Source organism: Oratosquilla oratoria, chromosome 30 (genome assembly GCF_046742065.1).
Source record: "Oratosquilla oratoria isolate Oo_2021 chromosome 30, ASM4674206v1, whole genome shotgun sequence".
In the NCBI taxonomy this organism is placed as follows: Eukaryota; Metazoa; Arthropoda; class Malacostraca; order Stomatopoda; family Squillidae; genus Oratosquilla; species Oratosquilla oratoria.
The window spans coordinates 5,347,328-5,374,625 of record NC_134806.1 but is presented as its reverse complement, the minus strand read 5'-3'; the positions used below and the strand labels follow the sequence as shown (position 1 = coordinate 5,374,625).

General features: G+C 40.4%; 2 protein-coding genes across 4 annotated transcripts in view; both read right to left on the bottom strand.

Annotated features, from left to right (window-relative positions):
* Positions 1–478: 478 nt before the first annotated feature.
* Positions 479–12,070, bottom strand: twr (signal peptidase complex catalytic subunit SEC11 homolog C twr). The gene is made up of 5 exons (XM_076212508.1): positions 11,913–12,070; positions 9,334–9,443; positions 4,283–4,432; positions 2,878–3,055; positions 479–884 (listed from the first exon to the last, which is right to left on the bottom strand). Exons 1-5 carry the CDS (start codon positions 11,961–11,963, stop codon positions 834–836), a joined length of 540 nt encoding a protein of 179 aa, XP_076068623.1. The 5' UTR covers positions 11,964–12,070; the 3' UTR covers positions 479–833.
* Positions 12,071–20,079: 8,009 nt separating this feature from the next.
* The window catches only part of Tbc1d8-9 (TBC1 domain family member 8/9), a 57,712-nt gene continuing 50,493 nt past the window's right edge, over positions 20,080–27,298 (bottom strand). For all 3 annotated transcript variants that reach the window (XM_076212507.1, XM_076212505.1, XM_076212506.1), the window contains one exon: positions 20,080–21,692. In XM_076212507.1, coding sequence (XP_076068622.1) covers positions 21,336–21,692 — 357 coding nt within the window. In that variant the 3' untranslated portion in view covers positions 20,080–21,335. The remainder of the gene's footprint in view (positions 21,693–27,298) is intronic.

The following is a 27,298-nucleotide window of genomic DNA, read 5'->3' as shown; positions in this document are numbered from 1 at the left end:
TCAAAAATACTGCCTTTGGTTCAGTCTCACTCACATTATCATATACACTGCTAAACTGCCCAATTTACACATCACACAATGCCTAATATGTCATCTAACCCCTCAAACAGCAATGGCCCTACACCAAATCTTGGGCAGCAAGACACCACTACCTTTATCACATCATATTTTCCTTATGAAAACATGACTGTTAATTAGTGTAAATACCCTTAATTAAACATATATGTGAAATACTGCAAAAGAGCAGCATGAGATTGTTCATAATGATAGAAGCACCGGTTAATTACAGCCTATAACAATTGCACCCCTCGTAGGCTCCCTCTCCTTCACACCTCCACAGCCTCAATGGTTCCATTCCATAAACTGGAAATTTTCTCAAATGGCAATATGCATAACCGAAACAATAGAAGGCCACTCAACAACGAACAACACTGGCATATCTCACATTAATTATTCAGAGGTATAAGAAGAGTCAACATGATAAAAAACTTTTAATGAAAGGTGGAATGAACAATAAAGAATTACAGAATATCATTTCACAATGATGGAAAACAAGATCTCTAAATTGGAAAATGCAGGTTCTTTAAATCTGACACACCAAAATTGGAAAGATTTTTCTTTTTGTTTGTTTATTACAAAAGTTCTATATCCCTATCGTCCACTGCATGATGCTCAAAAAAACTGCCTTAACCATGAATACTGAATGCATGATGAAACAGTACTAAAAAGTAGGATCCCAAGAATAGGGGATGTACAAAATTATTATGGTCTCTAAAGACGAAAGCTGATGACACTTGGTCTTCTTGCCTCAATGTCTTATGGTGAACTGCACATCATTCTCGATGAACCAAAACAAATAGGCCAAGGCCAGCTAACACAGCATACTGAAAAAAACAAAAAAAACATTAACATTGGTAAAATGTTCACACAGTTCATAAGCATAAGTGTGGATTCTAAAAACACCTCCCTTTCACAGCTCCATACTACTGTACTTCTGTGTACAATTTTTACATGAAATTATCAATAAATTCAAAAAACAAAGGCATAAAAACCATTCCCACCCATTCCATTCCCAATACACTCCACTCCACTCCCCTCCACCCTCTACCCTCCCTCTTATCTTGGCACCTCCTGGATGATGGGTCATCCCAGCATCTTGTCCACTGCCCTGGGTCAGAAGCAGTGTCGCAAGACACAGCACATCCACAGCAAGGCCGCTTCATAAAATCAGCAACCTGCCCTCTCCATCCCCTCATGCAGAAATGGAGAAGACAGGGAGAAATCCCTTTGGGCTGCGTCAATTTTTTCTCACACATACTACCTCACCCCCCATTCCCCACCCATTCTACCTCATGCATCACAACCTCATCCATATACAACCATTTTCCATTTACCGCTGTCTTCTGTCCTCTCCCAAACCCTCTTTTACCCCATTCATCCATCTCATCTTAGGTTGCCCCCACATGTTCACTCCCTCCACTTCTGGCTTCCATACCTCTTTTACTAGTCTTTCTTCACTCATTCTTTCCATGTGTCCAAACCATCCCAACACTCTTTCATACACCCTATCTCCCAACTCCCTTACCATCCCCATTCTCCTATTCACCTCCTCATTTCTCACTCTATCCAGCCTAGTAACCCCTATCATACTTCTCAGACACTTCATCTCAAACACATTCAAACTCCTTCTCTCTTATGTTCCATGTTTCTGCCCCATACAGTGCTGTTGGCACAATCACTCCTTCATACAGTCTCCTCTTAGCATCCATTCCCAAATGTCTATTTCTCATTACTTTTTAATCCACCAAGGCACTTACTCGCTTCTCTCAATCCACATTCTACCTCCATCTCCACTCCTCCCTTTCCTGCCACATTTGCATCCAAGTACCTAAAGCTATCCACTTCCTCCAGTCTCTCTCCCTTAATGCTCACTTCCAGTCTGCTGCCACTTTCACCCCTTGTACATCTCATCACCTTACTTTTACCCACATTTATCTTCAACTTCCTTCTTCCACACACTCTCTCAAACTCTGTCACTAACTTCCTCAATTCCTCCTCTGATCCTGCTACAAGCACAGTGTCGTCTGCAAACAACAGCTGGCTCACCTCCCACTTTTCTCCATTTTCTTTAAATATCTCCAATCCCTGACCCCACCTTGCATTTACCTCTCACACCACCCCATCCATGTATAAGTTGAACAGCCAGAGTGACATAACACATCCCTGACGAAGTCCCACCTTTACCTCGAACAACTCACTCTATCCATTTCTAATCCTGACACATGCTGTACTGCTCTCATAAAAACTCTTGACAGCTCCTAGAAGCTTTCCTCCTATCCCGTATATCTGCAATACCTCCCACAGTGCCTTCCTGTCTACTCTGTCGTAAGCCTTTTCCAGATCCATAAAAGCCTAAAAAACATCCCTACCTTTTCCTATAGCTTTCTCACATGTCTGTCTTATCACAAAAATCTGATCTTTGCAACCTCTACCTGTCCTAAATCCACACTGTTCCTCACCAATTACTCCCTTTGTTCCTCTCCTAATCCTCTCAAACAAGATCCTCCCATAAGCCTTCCCAACTACACTTAAACACGCTAATCCCTCTGAAACAACTACATTCACACTTGTCCCCCTTTCCCTTGTAAAGTGGAACATAATATACAATCATTTTGAACACTATCTAACAAGTACAAAATTAGTAAATATAACAGCTTACAAAATTTTCAACTGTAAAAAAGTCTACATTTCAATTATCGAAGTGCATTGGAAAATAAGGAATTTAAGAACCAAGTGATATAAAAACTTGCCCAAGATATCTTTTACTAATGTATACATGTAAATGCACATAAAACAAAACTGGACCAAAACATGTACCTTGACCTTGGGGTAATCATTCATGATGATCGTCACAACTCCTACTAAAGGAACAAACCCTCGTGCACGACCAACGACGTCCTTTCGGGTAAGCCAGGCTTGCCCATCTGCATACAAGCCTCGATCATCAACATTATTGTTATCTCCCTTAGTCAGGAACTTAACTGATCCATCATCCCTGTAGGTTAAGTACAAGTATAAGTGTATACATCTCTGCCTTCATGGGACAAAAACAATCTATTGAATTTGTCGAGGGATGTTAGGTTTTGGGGTTATCTTTGAGCATTAAGCGATAGTTCTAGGCTGTGTGAAGAGCAGAAAGAAAAATCAGTGGCAATATTTTCACTTCTCTCAAAACAAAATAATTATGTAATGGTGAGAGATTTGTTTAATTTGTGAAATTGTGGGTGGCTGAGAAAATTGACATCAAGGGGTTATTCAACATATAGTTCTCCGTCCAAGCTACATGAAAAAAAGCTGAAAGAAAATTTGTGATACTATTCTCAACAATTCATAACTAAGAAGTAGGTGGTATCACTGGCTACAAAGGCAACAATTCAACTACATCTAGGCCTATTAATCCAATACTCTTGAACCGCCACTTGTGCAGACATTTGGGCCCGGGACATAAAACACCACCAATTCCCATTTGGGCCCGGGACATAAAACACCACCAATTCCCATTTGGGCCCAGGACATAAACCCACTTTAAGAATTAGTCCAGGACATAAAACACCACCAATTCCCAAAGTGGGTTTATGTCCTGGGCCCAAATATTCACTTAAGAGGCGGTTGGCCAGTGATGGATTAAGAGACCTAGGTGTATAATACTTGACTTTTAAGATTGCATTTCATTCACAGGATCCACAAGAATAAAACAGTTTAAAAGGTTATTCTTAAGGGTATAAAGTGATGATTACAAGACAAGTGAAGAAAGAGGGGAGGAAAAATAGGGAAAAAAAATCCTTCTATCTATATTTATAAGCCAAGAGGATTTTTTCCCCTTATAACAGAGGTAGCCAAGTCAAAAGGCACATACCCATTCCCATCCATTCCATTCCCATAGGAATGCCTCTCGGTGCTTCTAAATACAAAAATGAGTTAAAGTGAAAGAACATATTACATCTACATCAGAGAGCACAGCAGGATGAGAATGAAGCTGGAAAAATTGGTGTGGTTATCTAAGAAAGTGAAAGTATTTTCAGTTGAAATCCAAGCTTTGAATAAGGTAATCTTGTCACTTGTAAATAGGATTCATGATTTGATGAGCAAGCTTGAACAAGAAAAAACAAATAACTTTGCTTAGAAATCAGAAATTGGACTGGTTCTAGGTCAAGTGACCAGGGTCATAGCAAACACACAGACAGACAGAGAGAGAGAGAGAGAGAGAATGTTACAAACTTACTTTTCATGAACTTTGATAACACGATGAACAATTGGAATATCTCTACCATCCACCTTGAACACAACAATTTCTCCAGCACGGATTGGTTCTTGCTCATGGTTGGTGAGTAGCAAAAGATCCCCACGATGGAAGGCTGGCTCCATACTTCCACTGGAAAACAAGAGAATAATCAATCAATCAAGGTGTTGCCCTTGGTCTCTCTTGCAGAAGACCTGCAGCCTCCAGGAAACTGGCAATAGCCTCTGGGTGGGACCAAAGTCACTAAGAGAAGAGATATTGCAATATTGTCTGGGTATTGTTAGTGTGGAGCATTGTACTATGAGGTGTTCTTTGTCTTCCGTGTGATGCTTGCACCTGGGACAGTTTGAATCATGTTTCTGCCCCATACTGTGTTGCAGGTACAATCATCTCTTCACACAATCTCCTCTAAGCATCCATTTCCGAAAGTCTACTTCTCATTATACTTTTTAATCCCCCAAGGCATTTACATTTACACTCCTCCCTCGATTTACGAACTAGTTACATTCTTGAAAAACAGTTCATTATATTATGCGAGATAGATTCTTACAAACAAATTTCATGTCCCTATAAAGTCATCACAACATTAAATATGCATAATCTTGAATACTGTTCTCTGCTAATTATATACAGACACATAAAATATTAATATGCAAAGTAGATAATAACGCTTAGGAGGCAAAATGTCACTTGAAATAATGCTACTAATCCACGATTAACCGAGACTGAGTGAGTAGACCAAGCTGTATATGGTGTTGTTTTGAAAACAATAACAAACTGGGCAGTTGGTTCTTAGTACATCCTTTTTTTTTTTTTTTTGTCACTTTTTTTTTTTTTTTTTTACATGGACATATGGCAGTTGTTGTTTTTTTAATATTTATGATGTAAAAATCATTTTCGTTTTTAATATTTATGATTTAAAATACAATAATTTTTTCAGCAGGATTTTATTCATTATGGCGAATTTTTAGTTCGTATTTCTATTTTTGGGACAATTTTTGTTTTGTTTGTTATAGCGAAAATTCATATATGGAGCGTTCTTAAATCGAGGGAGGAGTGTACTTACTTATCTCAATCTACATTTTATCTCCCCCTCCAATCCTCCCTTTCCAATTACATGCACCCTCCAAGTATCTAAAGCTATCCACTTCCTCCAGCCTCTCTCCCTTAACACTTCCAATTTGCTGCCATCCTCTCCCCTTGTACATCTCATCACCTTACTTTTACCCACATTTATCTTCAACTTCCTCCTTTTGCACACCTTCCCAAATTCTGTCATTAACTTCTTTAATCCCTCCTTTGATCCTCTTACAAGCACAGTGTTGTCAGCAAACAACAACTAGCTAATCTCCCATTTTTCTCTATTTTCTTTAACCACCTCCAATTCCCTGCTCATTACCCTTGTATTTACCTCCTCCACCACCCCATCCATGTACACATTGAACAGCCATGGCAACATGACAAAACCCTGGCAAAGTCCCACCTTTACCTCAAATCACTATCTCTCTCCATTTCTAATTCTAACACAGGCTCTACTACTCTTGTAAAAACTCGACTGCTCTTAACAACTTTCCTCCTATCCCATATATCTGCAAAACCTCCAACAATGCCTTCCTGTCTAAACTGTCATAAGCCTTTTCCAAATCCATAAAGGCCTAAAAATCATCCTTACCTTTTCCTAAAACTTTCTTACATATCTGCCTTGCCACAAAAATCTGATCTATGCAACCTCTACCTTTCCTAAACCCACATTGTTCCTCACCAATTACTTCTTCTGTTCCTCGCCTAATCTTCAAATACATATACATATATACATATACCAAAGGGTTTTTCCCCCTTACACTGGGGGTAGCCAAAAAGAAAAAGGCATAGAAACCACTCCCACCCATTCCATTTCCTATATATTCAACTGCCCTTCACCCTCCTGGATGACGGGTCATCCCTGCATCCTGTCCACTGCCCTGGGTCAGAAGCAGTATCGCAAGACACACCACATCCACAGCAAGGCCACTTCATAAATTCGGCAACCCCCCCTCTCCGTCCCATCATGCAGAAAAGGAGAAGACGGGGAGAAATCCCTTCAGGCTGCGTCAAATTTTTTCTCATACATACTTCCTCACCCCCCATCTCCCACCCACTCCCCCTCATGCATCACAGCATCATCCACACACAACCCTTCTTCATTCACCCCTACCTTCTGTCCTCTCCCATCCTTCCTCCTCGTCCACTCCTTCCACTTCTTTTACTAATCTTTCTTCACTCATTCTTTCCATGTGTCCAAACCATCCCAATATTCTTTCATCAACCCTATCTCCCAGCTCCCTTTCCACCCCTGTTCTCCTCCTCACCTCATTTCTCACTCTATCTAGCCTAGTATCCCCTATCATACTTCTCAGACATTTCAAAAACATATAGATACAATAAATCATCTTGGTATGACAATAAGATGAGAATTTATGACATTTAAGTAAAATCCTGAAAATAGCTATTCTAAGGGGTAGGGGGTGACCTTGGTCTCAGAATTCAAACTGAAAAATGGATTAGCAAAAGTGGTTTCAAGAGAAACTTTTGATCACATATGGCAGCTCTAGGAATAATATTAACTGAATGAGAAATTATCAAATTTTGGTGTGTTCACATTCAATGTATTTCTTAGCTATATTTGCATTCTATTTTGCAACTTCTGACCACGTACCAAGTACTCCTTAAATCATTCTAAACACCTTAAATCCATATGAGAAATTCACTGGTGAACAGCGACATCAATCAGACAATCTCCTTGACAGTGGCGCACGGGATTGGAACCCGCTGCATCTGGACCCAAACTTCCAAGACACCCGCCTTACTCCGTCGATGGTCGAGCGGAGTAAGGAGGGTGTCTTGGAAGTTTGGGTCCAGATGCAGCGGGTTCCAATCCCGTGCGCCACTGTCAAGAAGAGTGATTGATGTCGCTGTTCACTAGCGAAATTCTCATATAGTTAGGTTGGCGATAAGCTTGAAAGGGATTCATTCCGGTCCTTACCCCTCCCACGTGTGCGGTTGGACTTGGGGTGAAACGGGGTGAATGGGGTGCAATGAGCGCCCTCCACAATCTCGATAGTCATATAGACTATGAGTTCTCAATGTTTTATACCGTTAATGGTCGAGCAGAGTAAGGCGGGTGTCTTGGAAGTTTGGGTCCAGATACAGCGGGTTCCAATCCCGTGCGCCACTGTCAAGGAGATTGTCTGATTGATGTCGCTGTTCACTAGCGAATTTCTCATATAGTTAAGTTGGCGATAAGTGTGAAAGGGATTCGTTCCGGTCCTTACCCCTCCCACGTGTGCGGTTGGCCTTGGTGTGAAACGGGATGAATGGGGTGCAGTGAGCGCCCTCCACAATCTCAATAGTCAGATAGACTATGAGTTCTCAAAGTTTTTACCGTCGATGGTCGAGCGGAGTAAGGCGGGTGTCTTGGAAGTTTGGGTCCAGATGCAGCGGGTTCGAATCCCGTGCGCCACTGTCAAGGAGATTGTCACCTTAAATCCATATTCAATTGACAAAAATAACCCAAAGGTAACAATATTTATGTAGTGTAAATTTAACTTCTACATTGGGTGACAAAGTCTGGGATTGTTCTTTTCTTTAATGTACCTGTCCCAAAATTTTGCACCAGATCTGGAAATACTAGACATTTTTTAAGAGTTGGACCATGTACATACATACATACATACACCAAAGGCTTTTTCCCCCTACATGGGGGGGTAGCCAAAAAGAAAAAGGCATAGAAACCACTCCCACCCATTTCATTTCCTATATATTCCACTCCCCTCCTCCCTCCCTCTGTCTCCTGGATGACAGGTCATCCCTGCATCCTGTCCACTGCCCTGGGTCAGAAGCAGTGTCGCAAGACACAGCACATCCACAGCAAGGCCGCTTCATAAATTCGGCGACCCCCACTCTCCGTCCCCTCATGCAGAAAAGGAGAAGATGGGGAGAAATCCCTTCGGGCTGCATCAAATTTTTTCTCATACATACTTCCTCAACCCCCATCCCCTACCCACTCCCCTTCACGCACCACAGCATCATCCACACACAACCCCTTTCCATTCACCCTCTTCCATCCTCTCCCATCCTTCCTCCACAGACATTTCTCTCTTTTGTAATGCCCCTTTCACCCCATCCATCCATCTCATCTTAGGACGCCCCCTCATATTCACTCCTTCCACCTCTGCCTTCCACACTTCTTTTACTAATCTTTCTTCACTCATTCTTTTCATGTGTCCAAACCATCCTAATACTCTTTCACCAACCTTATCTCCCAGTTCCTTTTCCACCCCTGTTCTCCTCCTCACCTCATTTCTCACTCTATCCCGCCTAGTAACCCCTATTATACTTCTCAGACATTTCATCTCAAACACATTCAAACTCCTCTCTTCCTGTGGTGGGGAAAGAGAATGCTACCACCAAGTCTTTCCACTTGAGTCGTAAAAGGCGACAAAAAACGGGACGGGGATGGGATTAGGAGTCCTACTACCTGTAGCCCCAAAAGGGGACATTCCTTAAAAAAGAAGAATAGGACCATGTAGAAAAGAGAAATAGAGGGCAACACTCAGAGTTGTACATGAACCCCCCCTCCCTAGATCCAGGACTATACCAAAGGCTTCTTCCCCCTTATAAGAGAGGTAGCCAAGTCAAAGGCATGCACCCACTACCACTCATTCCACTCCCATCCACCACTTTGAGAGAGCCAGAAAAAATCTGGAAGACTGTGACACTTCTGACTTGGTTCGTAATGAGAGGTTTTAATCCTCTGGTTTGTGAGGGCTTCCCTCAGCTGAATAAATTACCCTGGAAACAGCCAAATTGTATTCATAAGGTGGCACCACTCCCAAACAGATTAAATGAAATTTCTGGCATGGTTCTCTTAATTGACAAATAATCTATATAACATCATTCAAACATTTCCCAATTAATCTAAATGAAGAAGCTTTTAGGTATACAGATAAATAGTCATTTTCATATTCATCATTCAAATGAGTGATCAAACTAACCTGAGAACAACAACAATAGGACTTTCGCTACCAGTGACAACCATAAGGCCTTTCCATATCATGAGTGCTGATGACACAATCATGGCAAAGTTGAGCAACTGGTAGAAGTACTGAAAAGAAACAAAAGTAATGAAAAATTATGTAAAACAAGTGTATGTTACATGCAAACTTATCATCTTTATCTCTATTCTGAGAACTTTTGTAATATTCCTACAGACCAAAGTCACAAAACATTATTTTTGTGACTGGAGATTATCTCCTTTTAAATGAATGCAGATTATTTTCTAACTTCTATTATCCTACCTTTCTTAAATCTAAACAACAGCACTATAACGAATATGAAAGAACATTTTCATTTTTATAGTAACAGCATTCAAAACATTAACATGTTTGTCATGGTCGCAATTTCTCAGCTGGCTGATGTGTGGAGGAGTTGTAGTGTGCAGGATAAGAGCTATAGATTCTAGTGTCTGCTTCCCCAATGGTCAATTCTGACATTAAATTGACCCAAGTTCTTTTTTTTTTAATTTATCATTCTTCATCCAAACTATTTAATGAATCCTGTACCATACTTAAGAAACCTGTATTATTTAATTTCCTTTAAACATCTGGTCTCTTTAGATCTTATATTATGGCCTCTAGTTTTCTTGTTCCCACACTTACGAGATTTTCTTAATCATGTCCATTTTTAGGACTCCAAACGCTATTAGAGTGACTCTTCTATCCTCTAACATTGGCAATCCCTGAATATTCAGTCTCATATGATTTATTCTGACCCACAGTCATCCTCAATACTGTGTGACTGTGAAGGGACATCAAGGAGTGGACGAGGTGATCAGTTATTCATTTCTGTTATCTCCACCAGTACCTGGCTTGCTATCTTTTCCTACAGCCGGCTGGCAACCACAACATCCACCATTATTTTAAGAAGGCAGTGAAGTTATATCTCCCATTTCATAACCCTCAGCGGAACGGAAACTCCGACTCAGACTAGCTAAGTTTGCCTTTCCAGATTAGGTTAGGTTTGGTTGACTGGTAATTTACTTCTCACTCAAAGGATGTCAGGAATCGGTATCTTATAGCTTTATTCATCCAATTTTCATGTTATCTTAGCAAAATTAATTTGCTTTCTCACCAACCACGGGGGTGGTGGGTTAGCCCCCCCAAAAAATAATACAGTAGAAATCAATATCAGATTCACATGAATCACATTATAAAACATTTATTTCAGACATTTTATAAACTTTAACCACTTTGGTAAGATAAGGCCTATGTAGGCGTCATAAAGCGCAAGTGGGTATACATAGATGCTAGCGTCAATATCTTGATTATATATTTTTTTGCAGTTATACACAAGTTACCCCCGATGCAACAGTGAATTTATATTTCATAATGCAAGTAGTATGATGCAGTGTATATATGGTAGTTGATACTGCGCATGAGAATTTGACTCGTACTGAAATAGTCAACCTCTATTTCACAGTTGTTGTTGTTTTTTGTTGTTGCTTTTTTTAATCAATGTGTAAAATTTAGGCTGAGGTCCACTCCTCCCCCACCTAATAGACAATGCTGGAAATCATGCGACCCTGATAATGAATCTCGAACCTATCATCGTAGTTCCATTCTGTAGTGTATTTACTTTTACCAAGGTTTTTTAATACCGAGTTTCTCCACAAAAAATGCATATGGTGATGTATTATAATTCACAAAGTGAATATTCAATTTTGTATTACTATATTGCATAGTTGTGCAGATCTTTATTTTAGAAAACTTGGTACAATTGACAAGGCTATCTGATCTAACACAGAAAAATTTATGAGGCATGCTGCCATGTGGTGGACTCTTGCCAAACAATACTAATTCAGTGCATATTTATCATTTTACTACAATTTTTCCCAATTTCTGGAAGGTCATTTGTAAAAAGTCAACAGTCAGTAGAAGGCCTAGCACCAATTGACAATTCTTCCAGTTTTCTTTTTTGCATTTCAAAGATCTATTCTGCCTATGGTATGGTTATGTTTGGTTAAGAACTTAGGTTAGGTTACATTAGGTTAGCAAGTTTCACATTAAATATCCATGCTTGTGTGATTCTGGAATTTTACCATTTTGTCAACTGCCTGACATGAAACTTTGATCCATCTAAGATAGCCAACTTCGGTCCTGTAACTTGCCACCTCCTCAAGAAGTCCCCTATGATATAACCAAATTCTGGGCCTCCACATAGACCTATATGACAACATCTGAATAACAATGACAATGACTTAACACTGTCATTAATCGACAATCTCTTCCGACCGGGTACCGGTAACTGTCAGTGGGCAAATGGGGTTAACATAAATCATAATTATTCATCTTATTCAGCTTGGGTTCCTACCCTCTTCTGAACGAAAAATACCAATAGAATTCGAGCGAATATGAACCCATCTCGTAGAGTTGAAGGAATTCTATATATAAGTATTTTGAGGAAAACATGTTCCATATCAACTAGTCCTAGGCTAGGGGTATTTTTATAGGTATACCATACATTTCTAACAATATAACATTTCTGAAAGAATGTATTTTGAGAGAAAATGTCTTACCTGACGCAGATTCATGCGTCTGAGATCATCAATAAAGTCAAAACTTAACATGTTTGATAATTTATATTGTCCACCTGTTTTAACTAAACCAAAACCATCTACCAGCTGTTATACTTCAACTTGTGTTTGGTATGACTGAGGCAATAAGGTTTATGGGTCTTAATACATCGTCCTACAAAAATCTAATACTTTAAAAGAGAATGTAAATCCCTTTAACGATGCTCAACTTTTTCTTCTTCCAACGCGCTGCATTATAAGAATTGACAATTGTGTACATGAGGTGTTCATTACTATAATGTTAAAATAAATTATTTATTATAATGAAAGCTTTATGTCACAACCATCAGTGACGTACCAACACATTCATTACGTCAGGGGTAACTTTGTAAAGACCTGGCGGGCTATCATTGGTCAGGACTGGGGAAAGCAGTAAAAATAGAGAAGTGTGTGTGTGTATGTGTGTGTGTGTGTGTATTCACCATTGTCTTGGACCACGTGTTGGACTCGTGATCGACAGCTACTTCCCTTCCGAAAGAGTTCATATATAACCGATCTATGGGTAATGCTGTGACTTTACACGCACACTATCTGTGGTCTTCTGCTGAAGAGGACCACAGAGTGGTCGAAATATACAGAATCTTCTAATTAATTTTCCGATAGTGGGTTATAAGTTTAATATAAAATATCACACACACACAATATATATATATATATATATATATATATATATATATATATATATATATATATATATATTGATCATCTGCTGAACAAAGGCCTCCTTCATAGCATTCCATGATTCACATGACCGCGTCAACCTCTGCCACATCACTCCTGCAAACTTCTCTATCTCGTCTCTCCACCTCTCTGGTCTCCCTCTTCCACGCTTGTCATCTCGCGGCGTCCACTCAGTGATACACTTGCTCTACCGCTCATCAGTCGTTCGCACTAACTTACCTGCCCAATTCCACTTCTTCTCTTTTACCATCTCCACAATATCTTTCAATCTAGTCTGCTCACTAACCCAACTTACTCTCTTTCAGTCTCAGCGTTATTCCCATCATTGGTCTCTCCATTCTCCTCTGTGCATTTCTTAGCTTGTCCCCATCCCCTTTGCCAGTTTCAAAGTCTCACACCCGTAGATTATTGCTGGCAGAATGCATTGATTTTAAACTTTACGTTTCAAACATAAAGATAGAGAGCCTCTCAGGATTTTATTATACATACACACTTTTCAATCAACTGTAATACGACCTCTGGTCACTTTCACCATCAGGCCTAAATGATTATACTCTTCAACTTCTTCAAGACTCTCACCATCGATTATAATATCTTTACTTTGAACTTTTGTGTTTAACATTATTTTAGTTTTACTCTTATTCGGTTTTAAACCGATTTTGAGACTTTCCTTGTTCAGATCACTCAGCATATCTTGCAAATATTCTGCTCAATTCAACCTTCTGAAAAATCTCTTCCAAACAAACTGTAGATAATTTGGGTGAAATTGTATCGCCCTGCCGTACTTCTTTCTCGGTCTTAATATTTTCTGTATATTTATGTAGTCGAATTATAGCGGTACCTTTCGCATAAATATTTTCTAGAACCCTTACGATCTGTTCGTTTGCATCCTCCTTGGGTAGTGAGTTTAGTATTCCTGTTTCTTCTACCGAGTCAAAGGCCTTCTCGTAATCTACAAAAGCTAAACAATGAGGCATACTGTATTCTGTCGTTTTCTCGATTAGTTGATTCGTCGCCTGCAAATAGTCTAGAGTCGAATATCCGCTTCTAAACCCTGCATTTTCTCTCGGGTTGGTTTCCATCTAAAACTTGACTTAGTCTATTTGTAAGGATCTTGGAGAATATTTTATATACATTTGATAGCAAGTTAATAGGTCGGTAGTTACTATAGTCTTTCTGGTCTCCTTTTTATGAAGTAAAGTCAATATAGCATTGCACCGGGATTCAGGAACGCTTTCTTGATATAGGCACTGGGTGTACAACTGAGCCAAATTAATTTGAACTTCTTTCCCTGCGTCTTTCAAAAGATCTATCAATATACCATCTTCCCCAGGTGCTTTTCCTTGTTTCATATTTCTAAAGTAAATTCTACTTCTTCCTTTGTAATTTCTAGTACACTACTAACGTCTACAGATGAATTTATTGATTCAACTACGGTCTTCGACGAGTAAAGCTCTTGGTACCTTTCTTCTATTCTTTTTATCATTCTGTCTCTGCATTTAATTATATCTGCATTTCTATCCTTCAAACATATCATTTGCCATCTTCCAAAAGCATGTCTGTTCTCGGTCCCTTTAATACTTTTACCTTTCCGAATAGTTTCCTCTATTTCATCCACGTTTTTCTTTTTTTTTCTGATCTCTACCTTTTGTTGATAAGCTTATTTAGTTCTACTCCCTATTTCATCTCTCCTGGTTTTAATCTGCATTGTCCTTCTTCTTTTAATTGGGTAATTTGTAGCTTTGGAATATTTGTTTTCACTAATAACTTTTGTATTTCATACTTTCTCTGCCGATTCCCTAACGATATTCATTAAATTTTAATTCATATCTTCGACGGTGTCCTCGATACATTCTTAGTTTCGAATACAATTTCTTATTTCTAACTTAAATTCCTTTTTGTTATCCTTAACCTTCACAAGGCTTATTTTCCCTTTTCAAACCATTTTATTTCTGTCGATTCGGAAACTAAATTTAGCTGCGCAACCTACCATGCTATGGTCACGACCTATGTTGACTTTATGACATTAACGCTGCTAACGCTCTTGCTCTCATCTCCTAATGTAAAGTCTATTTCGTTCTTTGTTGTTCCATTTGGACTTCTCCAGGTTAATTTACGACATACACGCTTTTGGAAGAAAGTGTTCATTATTCTCATGTTGTAGTTCTCTCCAAAATTTACTAACATCTTGCCTTTATCACTCCTTTTACCAATTCCAAACTTCCCAATGTACGACTCATCTCTCATTTTCCCCAATTTAGCATTAAAGTCGCCTATTACCAATGTGTACTTACTTTTCATTGACTTAGGTCATCATAGAAGGACTCAATTTAATTGTCTGAACTCTGTGAAGTTGGTGCATATAACTGAGCTATTTTTAGAGTGTATATTTTACACAGCCCAATCACAATCCAAGCTATCTTATTTTTCACGTTCTTTATTACTGTCCTCATGTAACTTTCCTTTAAAAAAATAATCTATTCTATTAGTTTGCAACTCAGTCCTCCAACATGCCCCAATTTCCACATAAGTCGACTGTGAGGTACTTTGTCGAATCTCTTCTCTAGGTCGAAGTACACACAGTCCACCCATCCCTCTCCTTCTCCCATCGCATAATTTACTTTCGAGTAAAACCAAGAGTAATACCAAGAGCTTTACTCGTCGAAGACCGTATTTGAGTCAATAAATTCATCTGTAGACGTTAGTAGTGTACCAGGAATTACAAAGGAAGAAGTAGAATTTACTTTAAAAAATATGAAATGAGCAAAAGCACCTGGGGAAGATGGTATATTGATAGATCTTTTGAAAGACGCAAGGAAAAAGTTCATATTAAGTTAACTCAGTTGTACACCCAGTGCCTATTTCAAGAAAGCGTTCCTGAATCCTGGTGCAATGCTATATTGACTTTGCTTCATAAAAAGGAGACCAGAAAGACTATAGTAACTACCGACCGATTAGCTTAAAAAGGTACGACACATGTGAAGCCAAACTGACTGTCTGTCAGAATATTAATATCTTCAAGATATTTGGTCCATCGATCTTTCACAATCCTTTCACACAATTTCATTATTGTACTGGTCAGTGATGCCGGCCTATGATTTAGTGGTGTTTCCTTATTTCTACCTTTGTGAATTGGCAAAACATTTGCCTCTTTTCAAATCAGGCGGCATAATGTCTTCTTTCAGTGAGCATGTAATAAGAATGTGAATCTTCTTCGCTATTTGTTCCCTGCATCCTTTAAGTATCCAGTTTGAGATCCCGTCAGGTCCTGAAACTCTTGTCACATCCAGTGATCCCAAGAAATTGAGAACTTCCCTCACTTCTACATTTATATATGCCAAATCTGGTTTTTTGTTCCCCTCACTTTCCTCTAAAAATTTGCTCTCTTTTGTGAAGACCAATTAGAAACTTCCATTCGTTATTTCTGCCTGTGTAGTGCCGGGATTTCTTTTTATATGATTAAGTTAAGTATACCTATAGATTTAGGGGACATATTAGGAATCTAGGGAATCGAAGTTTCAATTAGACGTAGGGCGTGAGGCGTCCATCCCCCCCACCCCACTTAGCCTCCATGCTCCCTGTCAGCCTGTGACTTTTTCAGTTTTCTCCTATAACAGGACCATCTTTCCCACCCCTACCGCTCCCTCCAGGTTTTTAGCGGGAAAACATGGCGTACCCAAGCTTGGATACCTACTCATCCAAATCCGTGAGAACAGTGCGTTATACTAGAAACCGAACACAAATTCCGCGTTTTTTAGGGTAAAACTGGGAGAAATAGGGTAGTCCCATAAGGCCGGAATTATAGATAATTAGGAACGCCCAATGTGAGTAATTTGATTAGGATAGGTGACGACATACAAGGGGGTTAGATAGACGAAACCATTACCAGATTTAAGGGCTAGGAAACCGATTGGAGGAAAGGTTCGCGCCCAATCAACAAATCGTCATTCTAAAATGGCATCTTATACACGCACGTCAGCCCTTGTTTCTTCCCTCACCCAGAGGAAGAACGCATTACGTTGATATCGATATACTGTTATAGTAGTCTAGTAATTTTGGTGAGAAATCTCCCGAGTTCAGTAGGATGACCTCAGGTATCTCCCCAAGAAGCGTTGCAAGGGTAGGATTGGGTCGTCGGAAGGGCCAGAAGATTGGGTGGAGCGCATTAAATTCCCCAGCAATGAATGTATATGGCCGGCTAGGAAGAACAGGTGTCAGTTCTCCGTCTTGAGGACGATGTACGTTGTACAAGAGGAAGGTGCCCCCGGCAAGAGTGATTCTGGCTGCCAAGGCCTCTACTCGCTCACCGCAAGGCACGGCGGGTACGGGTTCACTTGGAACTGTCGCCCGAACTAATATAGCGATTTCGAGTGACCACTGGATCCGTGTTTATAGCACACCTGGTATCCACTGACTCGGAGCAGTCGGTTAACAGGCCAATTGGTCTCATGCATGAGGGTTACATCGACGTCCGTTGTGGCCAGGGCAGCCCGTAGGACGTGGAATTTGCCAACGAGGCAGTTGACATTCCACTGAGAGGTTTAGTTCTCACCGGGACGGGGAGTGGAGGAGTGGTGTAGGAGGGAGGAGGAGGGGAATGAGTAGGGTGGAAGGAGGGAGGAGGAGGGCTAGGGTGAGAGGGGGATGAGGAGTAGGGTGGGAAGGGGAGGAGTAGGGTGAGAGGGGGAAGAGGAGGAGTAAGGGGGAGGGGGATGAGTGGTGTGGGGGTCAGAGACTCCTCCCCATGCCACAACACAAAAAATCTAATATCCCTGAAAGCGCTCAACAAACACAGATCCCGGGAGTGCGGGTGGTCTCTTTTTTATTTAGGTAGTCCACAGAGATGACCCTTCATCCATGAGGAGCAAAGATAAATGGTTGGCTACTTTCCATACAAAAAAGAAAAACCCTTTGGTATATAGACAGACAATATGCACCCAATAGAATTCCATATCACAAAAAAAAAATAATAATAATAATAATAATTGCAGTCGATCTTCGTTTATGAAAAAAATGTATAATGAACGAGGGAAGTTTATCTAGAATAGGAATACAGTATATAAATAAAAGAACGAGGCATGTGGTGGACCTTTGTGGAAATATTTTTGTATGAAATTTATCATCAATACAAAATTACTGCAGGTAAATTATAAAATTAATCTACAAATACACCTTTACCTTCCTCGTCTCTTATATCGTTCTTTACCACCTCCATTATCCCTAATCCCCCCTTCGCAACTATGCCACACATTCGTGTAGTTATGTATACATGCAAAGGGGAATGCTTATTTTGAATCAGGGCATGTACTAAATACTGTGTAGGGGTATTTCTAAGACTGTTCTGGTGACTGGTTTGGCATAGTGGGTTGTAGATGTAGATGCAGAGCCAGTCTTTTATATCGCATTTTATATTGTATTTCAGTATGTTCCGAGTTATTGTTCTTGGTTTGGAACACTCAATTTACTTTATTCTTATTCTATATATTCATATATTTATCTAGTTTTATTCATCTACTTATTTATTTATTAATTTCTGTTTAATCTTATGTTTAATTTATTTATTCATATACTTTATCTATTTATCTATTTTATAGTAGTTATTTAATTTCAATGGTTTATGAGGCTATCACTTGCCCAGACCTAAGTGATTATGATGTTGTCTTTCCGGTTGGGTTGTTGTAAAGCAGTGGTTCTCAAACTTTTTCGTTAGCAACCCTATTTGGTACATTTCAATCCTTCGTGACTCAGAGTAGAATAATGAGACAGATAATGTACAGTGACATATACTTTATTTTTGAAAAAATAAAATAATGGGATCCATGGCACTGTTAATCTTTCACAAAACCGAACTAACATGATTCATTGAATATAAGTTGTGATTAAAAGAATAATAATTCAATTAATTAACTGAAATACACCTAAAGCATGAGATTTGTTCCAATGTTTGCATACATACATACATATATCAAGGCTTTTTCCCCCTTACAAGGGAGGTAGCCAAAAAGGAAAAGGCATAAAATCATTCCCACCCATTCCATCCCTGAATACACTCCACACCCCTCCACCCTCCCTCTCATCTTAGCACCTCCTGGATGATGGGTCATCCCTGCACCTTGTCCACTGCCTTGGGTCAGAAGCAGTGTCACAAGACACAGCACATCCACAGCAAGGCCGCTTCATTAAATCGGTGACCCCCCCTTTCCGTCCCCCCATGCATAAAAGGAGAAGACGGGGAGAAATCCCTTTGGGCTGCGTCCACATTTGCTCACCCATACTACCTCACCCCCCATCCCCACCCATTCCACCTCATGCATCACATCATCATCCATATACAACCATTCTCCATTTACCCGTCTTCTGTCCTCTCCCGTCCTTCCTCAACAGACATTCCCCTCTTCCCCAAAGCCCCCTTCACCCCATCCATCCACCTCATCCTAGGACGTCCCCTCATGTTCACTCCCTCCACATCCTATGTCTCTGCGACCCATTAAAATTAATCTTGCGACCCACAGTTTGAGAACCACTGTTGTAAAGTAACGGTCACGATGTGCAGCTCCTGATAGTTTGTGCATCATAGAATAAAATAGACAAATGGCCTGTTCTGCCCTTTCGCACATTATACTTGGTGTACTTTTTTTTAAAATACTTTATATCTTTTGGTTCCAGGTTGTTGGATTTTATTGAATACTGATGTACTTAATAATGATATACTGAAAACTGATGAGTATGTATTATTGTACGAGTCCTTCACATAAGATCTTTGGCTTGCCTTTTCATTTACTTCACTTTTCCATTTCTGTGTATCCCACATTTTTATTCTTGCCTATTTCTCCATCTTTGATACTATGGGTCAATTTTTAGAAGTGCACACCTACTCGATATAGCAATAGAAAATTAAATAATAAATTTGTCAATTGTAATACATCAATCCAATATACGTTATTCTTGGCGGAAATAAATAATATGCATGATGACAGAATTTGAGGTGGAGAAATGAAATCCATGGTCTTCTGACCAATGGTGCACTCTGGTTATGGCTTTTTGGAGAACATGGTTATGAGGAGGGTGGGTTCTGACACAGAACAGGGCTGTCATTAACATATAGGGTGACAATTATTTCATTATGATAATATGGTGATGATACTTCCATGGAGGATTCCTTGTTGGGCATGCAGTGAGGATATGGTTGTTCCTATGTGTACTTGGAATGTTCTATGGGGAATATTGGGATTAGGAAGTGGCCACAGCTTCTCAAAAATCCTGGGAAGTATAGCATATATAGGATATCCACCATTGTCAGGCAATGTCATTATTATTGTTTCTGCTTGTACTAGGATGCTTGTAGTACTGCTGCCAATTTGGAATCCTGTTTCAAAGAATGATGTGATTCATGGATTATAGCAATTCAGTATGATAATGAAACATGTGGTTCTGAAAATATTTATAATAACGAGTATGGATTTTTTCTTATGAGCTATAATTGGCCATCATTGCTGAACATACGAAATAAGAAATATCAGATATCACACAACATTTTGCTAGTTAATGTTTGGAAATTCAAAATATAAGCTAAAATCAAAATCTTTATATACTTAAAACTATAGACCTACCCCCAAGTTTTATCACACTGTATATACAGCCACTGGCTTTTGTACATACCATAAGTATGGCAATGAGCTATAAACACTATACAATCTTTTGAGGATATATTACACTCATCCATAATTTCACTCTACCAGGTAAGCCTCATGCATAACTAACCATTTATCACAAGTAAATGTTCCATCATTTTCTCACTATATATATCTCTACTACAGAATTAATTTTCATGTACAGACAAATTTTATTTCAGTTCATATAAAAATCTTTTTGTGGCTTTGACTTATTGATCTAATACCTACATAAACTGCATCTTTCAGTCACTATATGTTGATATATAAAAGAAAAAAATCACAATTCTCGTTATATTACCATAAAGTACATTATACATTAATTAATACTTTTCAAACTTCAGTTTCTATGAAAAAAGTACTTTGATAAAACTTTTCGTATTTTTCAAAAAATATACTTAAAAATTTCAGCAGAAGAAATGAGTAATTCAATTGCAAAAATTTATTTATTACAGTTTCTGGCAGATTAAAAATATGTTGGCCAACACCACATATTGTGCCTTGACATCATGAGGAGGGGCCAATGATAGGTAGGTGAGTGGTGGTTTTGTGACATGGACACTGAAGGGAGTCATCTTCCCACCACCCACCTTCAAAACTCATTAACAACCTTGCCTCTATCTGAAGGTACAGCCCTATAAGGCTAACAGTCTCCAGAATGAGTTCAAGATGTCTTGACATCTTTGAATATTTCCTCCCTACTTTTTTACACAAGATGAGATGATAACAGACAACTGCTCCTTTTCTCCTCCTCCCCCTCCTCCTCCTCCTGCTCAGTGGCATACAAAAATACCCACACTAATACACCACAGTCAACAGTATGAAATTTCATCCCAGAAAGATCAGTGGGAGCACATAAAAACTATTGCTGGCTACTGTGGGGATGTAGATTTCCAGTCAGTTAAATCTGAGGCAACACTTATCATTGTTAATATGGTGAGGAAAATCAAATAAATGTTTGTGTTCATACACTAGTGAAAGAGTGAGAAAGAGACTAGATATATGCTTCTAAGTTTCATACTGGCGAGGAAGCATTGGAATTATATGTACAAAGGCTACTGCTGTTACGAAGCTTCTGTACTTCTTCTGCTACATTGACCCCTTCTTCAAAGAATGCCACTAGGTGCTCCTCATTAGCAATATTTGCAAGGAACTGTTCAAATGTAATGTACCATTCATATGAAGAACTAGAGGAGGAGGAAACTTTGGATGTATTGTCTCCAGCCATATCATCTGCATTAGCTGACTCAGATATTTTTGATTTGGAATGAGACAAGGATTCTTTCTTGGCCTCTTGAGATGCTTCAATATCTGCTAAGTCTCGTTTCATTTCATTCATCTGTAATTCGTCAGCTGAAGTTTTCTCAGATTCCTGGAACAAAAAATGTGTAAAGAAGTTTAATTTACATCTCTGAAGGGATATGCTGAAGGGTATTGTACAACAAGACTTCCAAGACATTTAGTGTTATCAATGCTAGAGTAGGGGATGAACTAATAGATGGTGCAGTTGGGAAGTGTGGAGTGCTAGAAAAAATTCGTAGGGGAGAATTGATGGTGGAGGTGTGTCTAGAGAGTTGATGATAGTTAACACAGTTGAGTTAATACAGTGTTCAGGAAAAAAGTTAGGCATAAGTATACATGTCAAAGGGTGGACGATGGAAAGATGGGTGACAAAGCTTTAATGGACTATGTTGTGGTATCCGGGAGAAAAGTAGCAAGAGCTTTAGATGTCCATGTTCTTAGAGTGGGGGAATATCAGATAAATTTTTGGAAGGTAAGCTGAGAATGGAGGATAGATGAAGAAAGAGAAAAAGGACAAAAAGTATAGTGCTTATACATACATATACCAAGGCTTTTTCCCCCTTCCAAGGGAGGTAGCCAAAAAGGGAAAGGCATAAAAACACTCCCACCCATTTCATCCCTAAATACACTCCACACCCCTCCCACCCTTCCTCTCATCTGAGCACCTCCTGGATGACGGGTCATCCCTGCACCCTGCCCACCGCCCGGGGTCAGAAGCAGTGTCGCAAGACACAGTACATCCACAGCAAGGCCGCTTCATTTAATCGGCGACCCCCCCTCTCCGTCCCCCTTTGCATATAAGGCGAGGACAGGGAGAAATCCCTTCGGGCTGCGTCAAAATTTACTCACACATACTACCCCACCCCCCACCCCCCCGCCCATTCCTCCTCATGCAGTCACATCATCCATATACAACCATTCTCCACTCACCTCTGTCTTCCGTCCTCTCCCTTCCTTCCTCAACAGACATTCCCCTCTTCCCCAAAGCCCCCTTCACCCCATCCATCCACCTCATCCTAGGACGTCCCCTCATGTTCACTCCCTCCACATCTGCCTTCCATACCTCTTTTACTAGTCTTTCTTCACTCATTCTTTCCATGTGTCCAAACCATCCTAATATTCTTTCATCAACCCTATCTCCCAAATCCTTTTTCACCCCTGTTCTCCTCCTCACCTCCTCATTTCTCACTCTATCTAGCCTAGTAACCCCCACCATACTTCTCAGACACCTCATCTCAAACACATTCAAACTCCTTCTCTCTTCTTCTCTTATGTTCCACGTTTCTGCCCCATACAGTGCTGTTGGCACTTATAGTCTACCCATATACCTACATACATATACATACATGAATAGAATCGCCAATGACAATGATGTCAATCATATAATTTCCGACAATTGTCCCCGGATGTATAAGTCCTGGGTTCAAGTCTGGGGACAACTGTCGGAAATTATGTGATATACATACATACATACATACATACATATATATATATATATATGCTTAGAATAAACTGTTTAAATGAGAGGGAAAAGAAGCAGGAGTACAAGAAGCTGAGAGATGTGTGGAAGGTGGTGAAGAATAGAGTAGAGGTAGTTGTGGAGAGGGAATAGGGGTATTTCAAGGGAGTAACAAGGTGTGCAAAGATAATGTGTGGAACAAGGAGGATCGGAAGGAATAGAAGGAAGAATAGTGAGTGGTGGGATGATGAAGTGAAGAAGGTTGCTGAAGAGAAGAAGTGAGTATTTACAGACTGCATTGCAAAGTAGGATGAGAGAAATGTGTGAAAGGTACAAAGAAAAAGGAAGAGAAGTGAAACATAAGGTAAAGGAGGGCAGATGTAAAATGGAGAAGAGTATGACAGAAATATTTTAAAGTAATAAAAAGATGTTTTGGAATAAAGTTAAGAGAGGAACAGGAGGTGAATCAAGTAGAGAAGAAGAGGTGTAGATGGAGAGAATAACAGAAGAAGAGATGGTAAGGGCAAGATAGGAGAGTATTTTGGGAACAACCTGCTAAATGTGGATGATGGGGAGGGAATGGTGGTGGCAGTGAGAGGCATTAACAAAATGACAGTGATGAGAGCAAAATGGAGGAGAATAAGAAAAGATGACGTGCAAGTAGTTATGCCTTGTGTTTTTTTGGCTACCTCCCTTGTAAGGGGGAAAAAGCCTTTGGTTATATGTATGTATGTATGCAAGTAGTTATTAAAATGATGACAGCAGGTAAGGCACTGGGTTTGGATGGGTGTCATGTGAAGTGTCTGAAGAAGGGAGGTACAGTAATATTGAACTGGCAGGAGGGTAGAGTGCTGGAGGAGTGCCTGCACAGTTCTGCTTTACAAGGAAAAAGGGGGCAAATAGGAGTATAGTAGTTTCCGAAGGATCAGTTTGTTGAGTGTAATTGGAAAGACTTATGGGAGGGTTTTAATTGAGAGGATTAGGAGAGGAACAGGAAGTAATTAGTGAGGAAGAGTGTGGGATTACAAATGGTAGGGGATAAATGGATAAGATTTTGTGGTAAGACAGGTATGTGAGAAAGCTATAGCAAAGAGTAACAATGTTCTTTTTGAGCCTTTATGGATTTGGAAAAGGATTATGACAGGGTTGACAGGAAGGCAATGTGGGAGGTATTGCAGACATACAGGATCAGGGGAAAGCTGTTACGGGCAGTCAAGAGTTTACAAGAGTAGTAGAGGCTGTGTTGGAATTAAGAAAACGAGAGTGAGTGGTTTGAGTTAAAGGTGGGACTGCATCAGGGATGTGTCATGTCACCATGGCTGTTTAATGTGTATATGTATAGGGTGGTGAGGGAGGTATGCGGGGGTAATGGGCAGGGGATTGGGGATGGTTAAAGGAAATGGAGAAAAGTGGGAGATGAGCCAGTTGTTGTTTGCTGATGACAATGCGCTTGTGACAGGGTCAGAGGAGGGATTAAGAGAGTTAGTGATGGAGTTTGAAAATGTATGTGATAGGGGAAAATTGAAGGTAAATGTGGATAAAAGTAAGGTGATGAGATGTACAAGGGGCGAGGATGGCAGCAATTTGGAAGTCTAGGAGAGAGGTTGAAGGAGGTGGATAGCTTTAGGTACTTGGAGTCACACATGGCAGGAAAGGGAGGAGTGGAGATCAAGGTAAATTGTACACTGAGAGAAGCAAGTAAGTGCTTTGGGGGATTAAAAAGTGTAATGAGAAATAGACATTTGGGAATGGATGCAAAAAGGAGATTATATGAAGGGGTGATTGTGCTGACAGCATTGTACATGGCACAGACATGGAATTTAAGAGAGGCAGAGATGAAAAATTTAAACATGTTTGAGATGAAATATCAGGGGACGTCCTAGGATGAGACGGATGGATGGGGTGAAAGGGGCATTACAAAAGAGGGGAATGTCTGTTGAGGAAGGATGGGAGAGGACAGAAGATAGGGGTGAATGGAGAAGGGTTGTGTATGGATGATGCTGTGATGCATGAGGGGGAGTGGGTGGGGGATGGGGGGTGAGGAAGTATGTATGAGAAAAAATTTGACGGAGCCTGAAGGGCTGAAGGGCTTCTCCTTTTCTGCATGAGGGGACAGAGAGGGGGGGTTGCCGAATTTATGAAGCGGCCTTGCTGTGGATGTGCTGTGTCTTTCGACACTGCTTCTGACCCAGGGCAGTGGACAGGATGCAGGGATGACCTGTCATCCAGGAGGTGCCAAGATAAGAGGGAGGGAGGAGGGTGGAGGGGAGTGGAATATGTAGGGAATGGAATGGGTGGGAGTTGTTTCTATGTTTTTTTAATTTTGGCTACCCCTCCTGTAAGGGGGAAAAAGCCTTTGGTATATGTATGTATGAGATGAAATGTCTGAGAAGTACCATAGGGGTTACAAGGTTGGATTGAGTGAGAAACAAGGAGGAGAGGAGGAAAGAGGGAGTGGAAAAGGAGATGGGAGATAGGGTTGATGAAAGAGTATTGGGATGGCTTGGATACATGGAAAAAATGAGTGAAGGAAGATTTATAAAAGAGCTGTGGAAGGCAGGGTTGGATGGAGTGAATGTGAGGGGGTGACCAAGGATGAGATGGATGGATGGGGGGAAAGGGGCATTTAGCAGGAAGGGGATGTCTGTTGATCAGGGAAGGGAGGTAGGAGATAGGGGTGAGGGGAGAATGGCTGTGTATAGATGATTCTGTGATGCAAAGAAGGGAGTGAGTGATGGATGGGGGTGGGGTTAGGGAGTGGTTATGTGTAAATGATATTTTGATGCAGCCCAAAGGGATTTCTCCCCATCTGCTATTTTTCTGCATGAATGGGTAGAAAGAGGGAGATTGCTGATTAAGTGAAGCGGCCTTGCTGTGGATGTGCTGTGTCTTGCTGCATTCCTTCTGACCAAGGGTAGTTGGCGGGACACAGGGATAACCCGTCATCCATGAGGAGCTATGATGAGAGGGAGGAAAGGGTGATGGATCAGAGTGGAATGGGTGGGGGTGGATATCTGTCTTTAAAACTTTGGCTATCTCCCTGGTAAGGGGGGAAAAAGCCCTTGGTATATAGACAGATAGATAGAATTATTATTACATACATACATATACCAAGGTCTCTTCCCCCCTTTACTAGGGAAGTAGCCAAAGTCAAAAGGCATAATTCCACTCCCACCCATTTCATCCCCACATATTCCACTCCCACCCACCACCCCTCCTTCCCTCCCTCTCATCTTGGCTCCTCCTGGATGATGGGTCATCACTGCATCTTGCCCACTTCCCTGGGTCAGAAGTAATGCAGCAATACACAACACATACATAGCAAGGCAGCTTCATTTCATCAGTGACTCCCCTCTCCATCCCCTCATGCAGAAAAAGAAAAGATGGAGAGAATTACTTTCAGGCTGTGTCAAAATATCACTCACACATAACCACTCTCTAACCACCCCTCCCCATCCCCCACCCACTCCCTCACATTCATCATAGTATCATACCATACACAGCCATTCCCCACTCACTCCTATCTTCTGTCTTCTCTCTTCCTTCCTCAACAGACATCCCCCTTTTGCTTAACACCCCTTTCCATCCATCTCATCCTCGGTCACCCCCTCATGTTTACTCCACCCACCTCTGCCTTCCACACTTCATTTACTAATCTTTTTTTCACTTATTCTTTCCACGTGTCCAAACCATCACAATATTCTTTCATCAACCCTATCTCCCATCTCTTTTTCCACCCCTGCTCTCTTCCTCACCTCCTCGTTTCTCATTCTATCCAACCTTGCAACCCCAAACCATATTTCAGACATTTCATCTCAAATACATTTAAACACTTCATCTTTTATGTTCATGTCTCTACCCCATACAGTGCTGTTGGTACAATCATCCCTTCATACAATCTCCTCTTAGCATCCATTCCCAAATGTCTATTTCTCATTACATTTTTAATCCCCCAAGGCACTTACTTGTTTCTCTCAATCTACACTCTACCTCCACCTCCACTCCTCCCTTTCCCACCACATGCGACCCAAAGTATTTAAAGCTATCCACTTCCTTCAGCCTCTCTCCTTTAATGCTCACTTTCAAATTGTTACCATCCTCTCCCTTTCTACATCTCATCACCTAACTTTTACCAACGCTTACCTTCAAATTTCTCCTCTCACATACATTCCCAAACTCCGTCACTAAGTCCCTTAATCCCTCCTCTGATCCTGCTA

Coding starts and splice junctions, on each gene's coding strand:
- twr (XM_076212508.1), bottom strand. CDS start 11,963: ATGTTAAGTTTTGACTTTATTGATGATCTCAGACGCATGAATCTGCGT. Junction 9,444..11,912: donor GACGCATGAATCTGCGTCAG/GTAAGACATTTT, acceptor GTTTCTTTTCAG/TACTTCTACCAGTTGCTCAA. Junction 885..2,877: donor ATGATTACCCCAAGGTCAAG/GTACATGTTTTG, acceptor TGTTTTTTTCAG/TATGCTGTGTTAGCTGGCCT.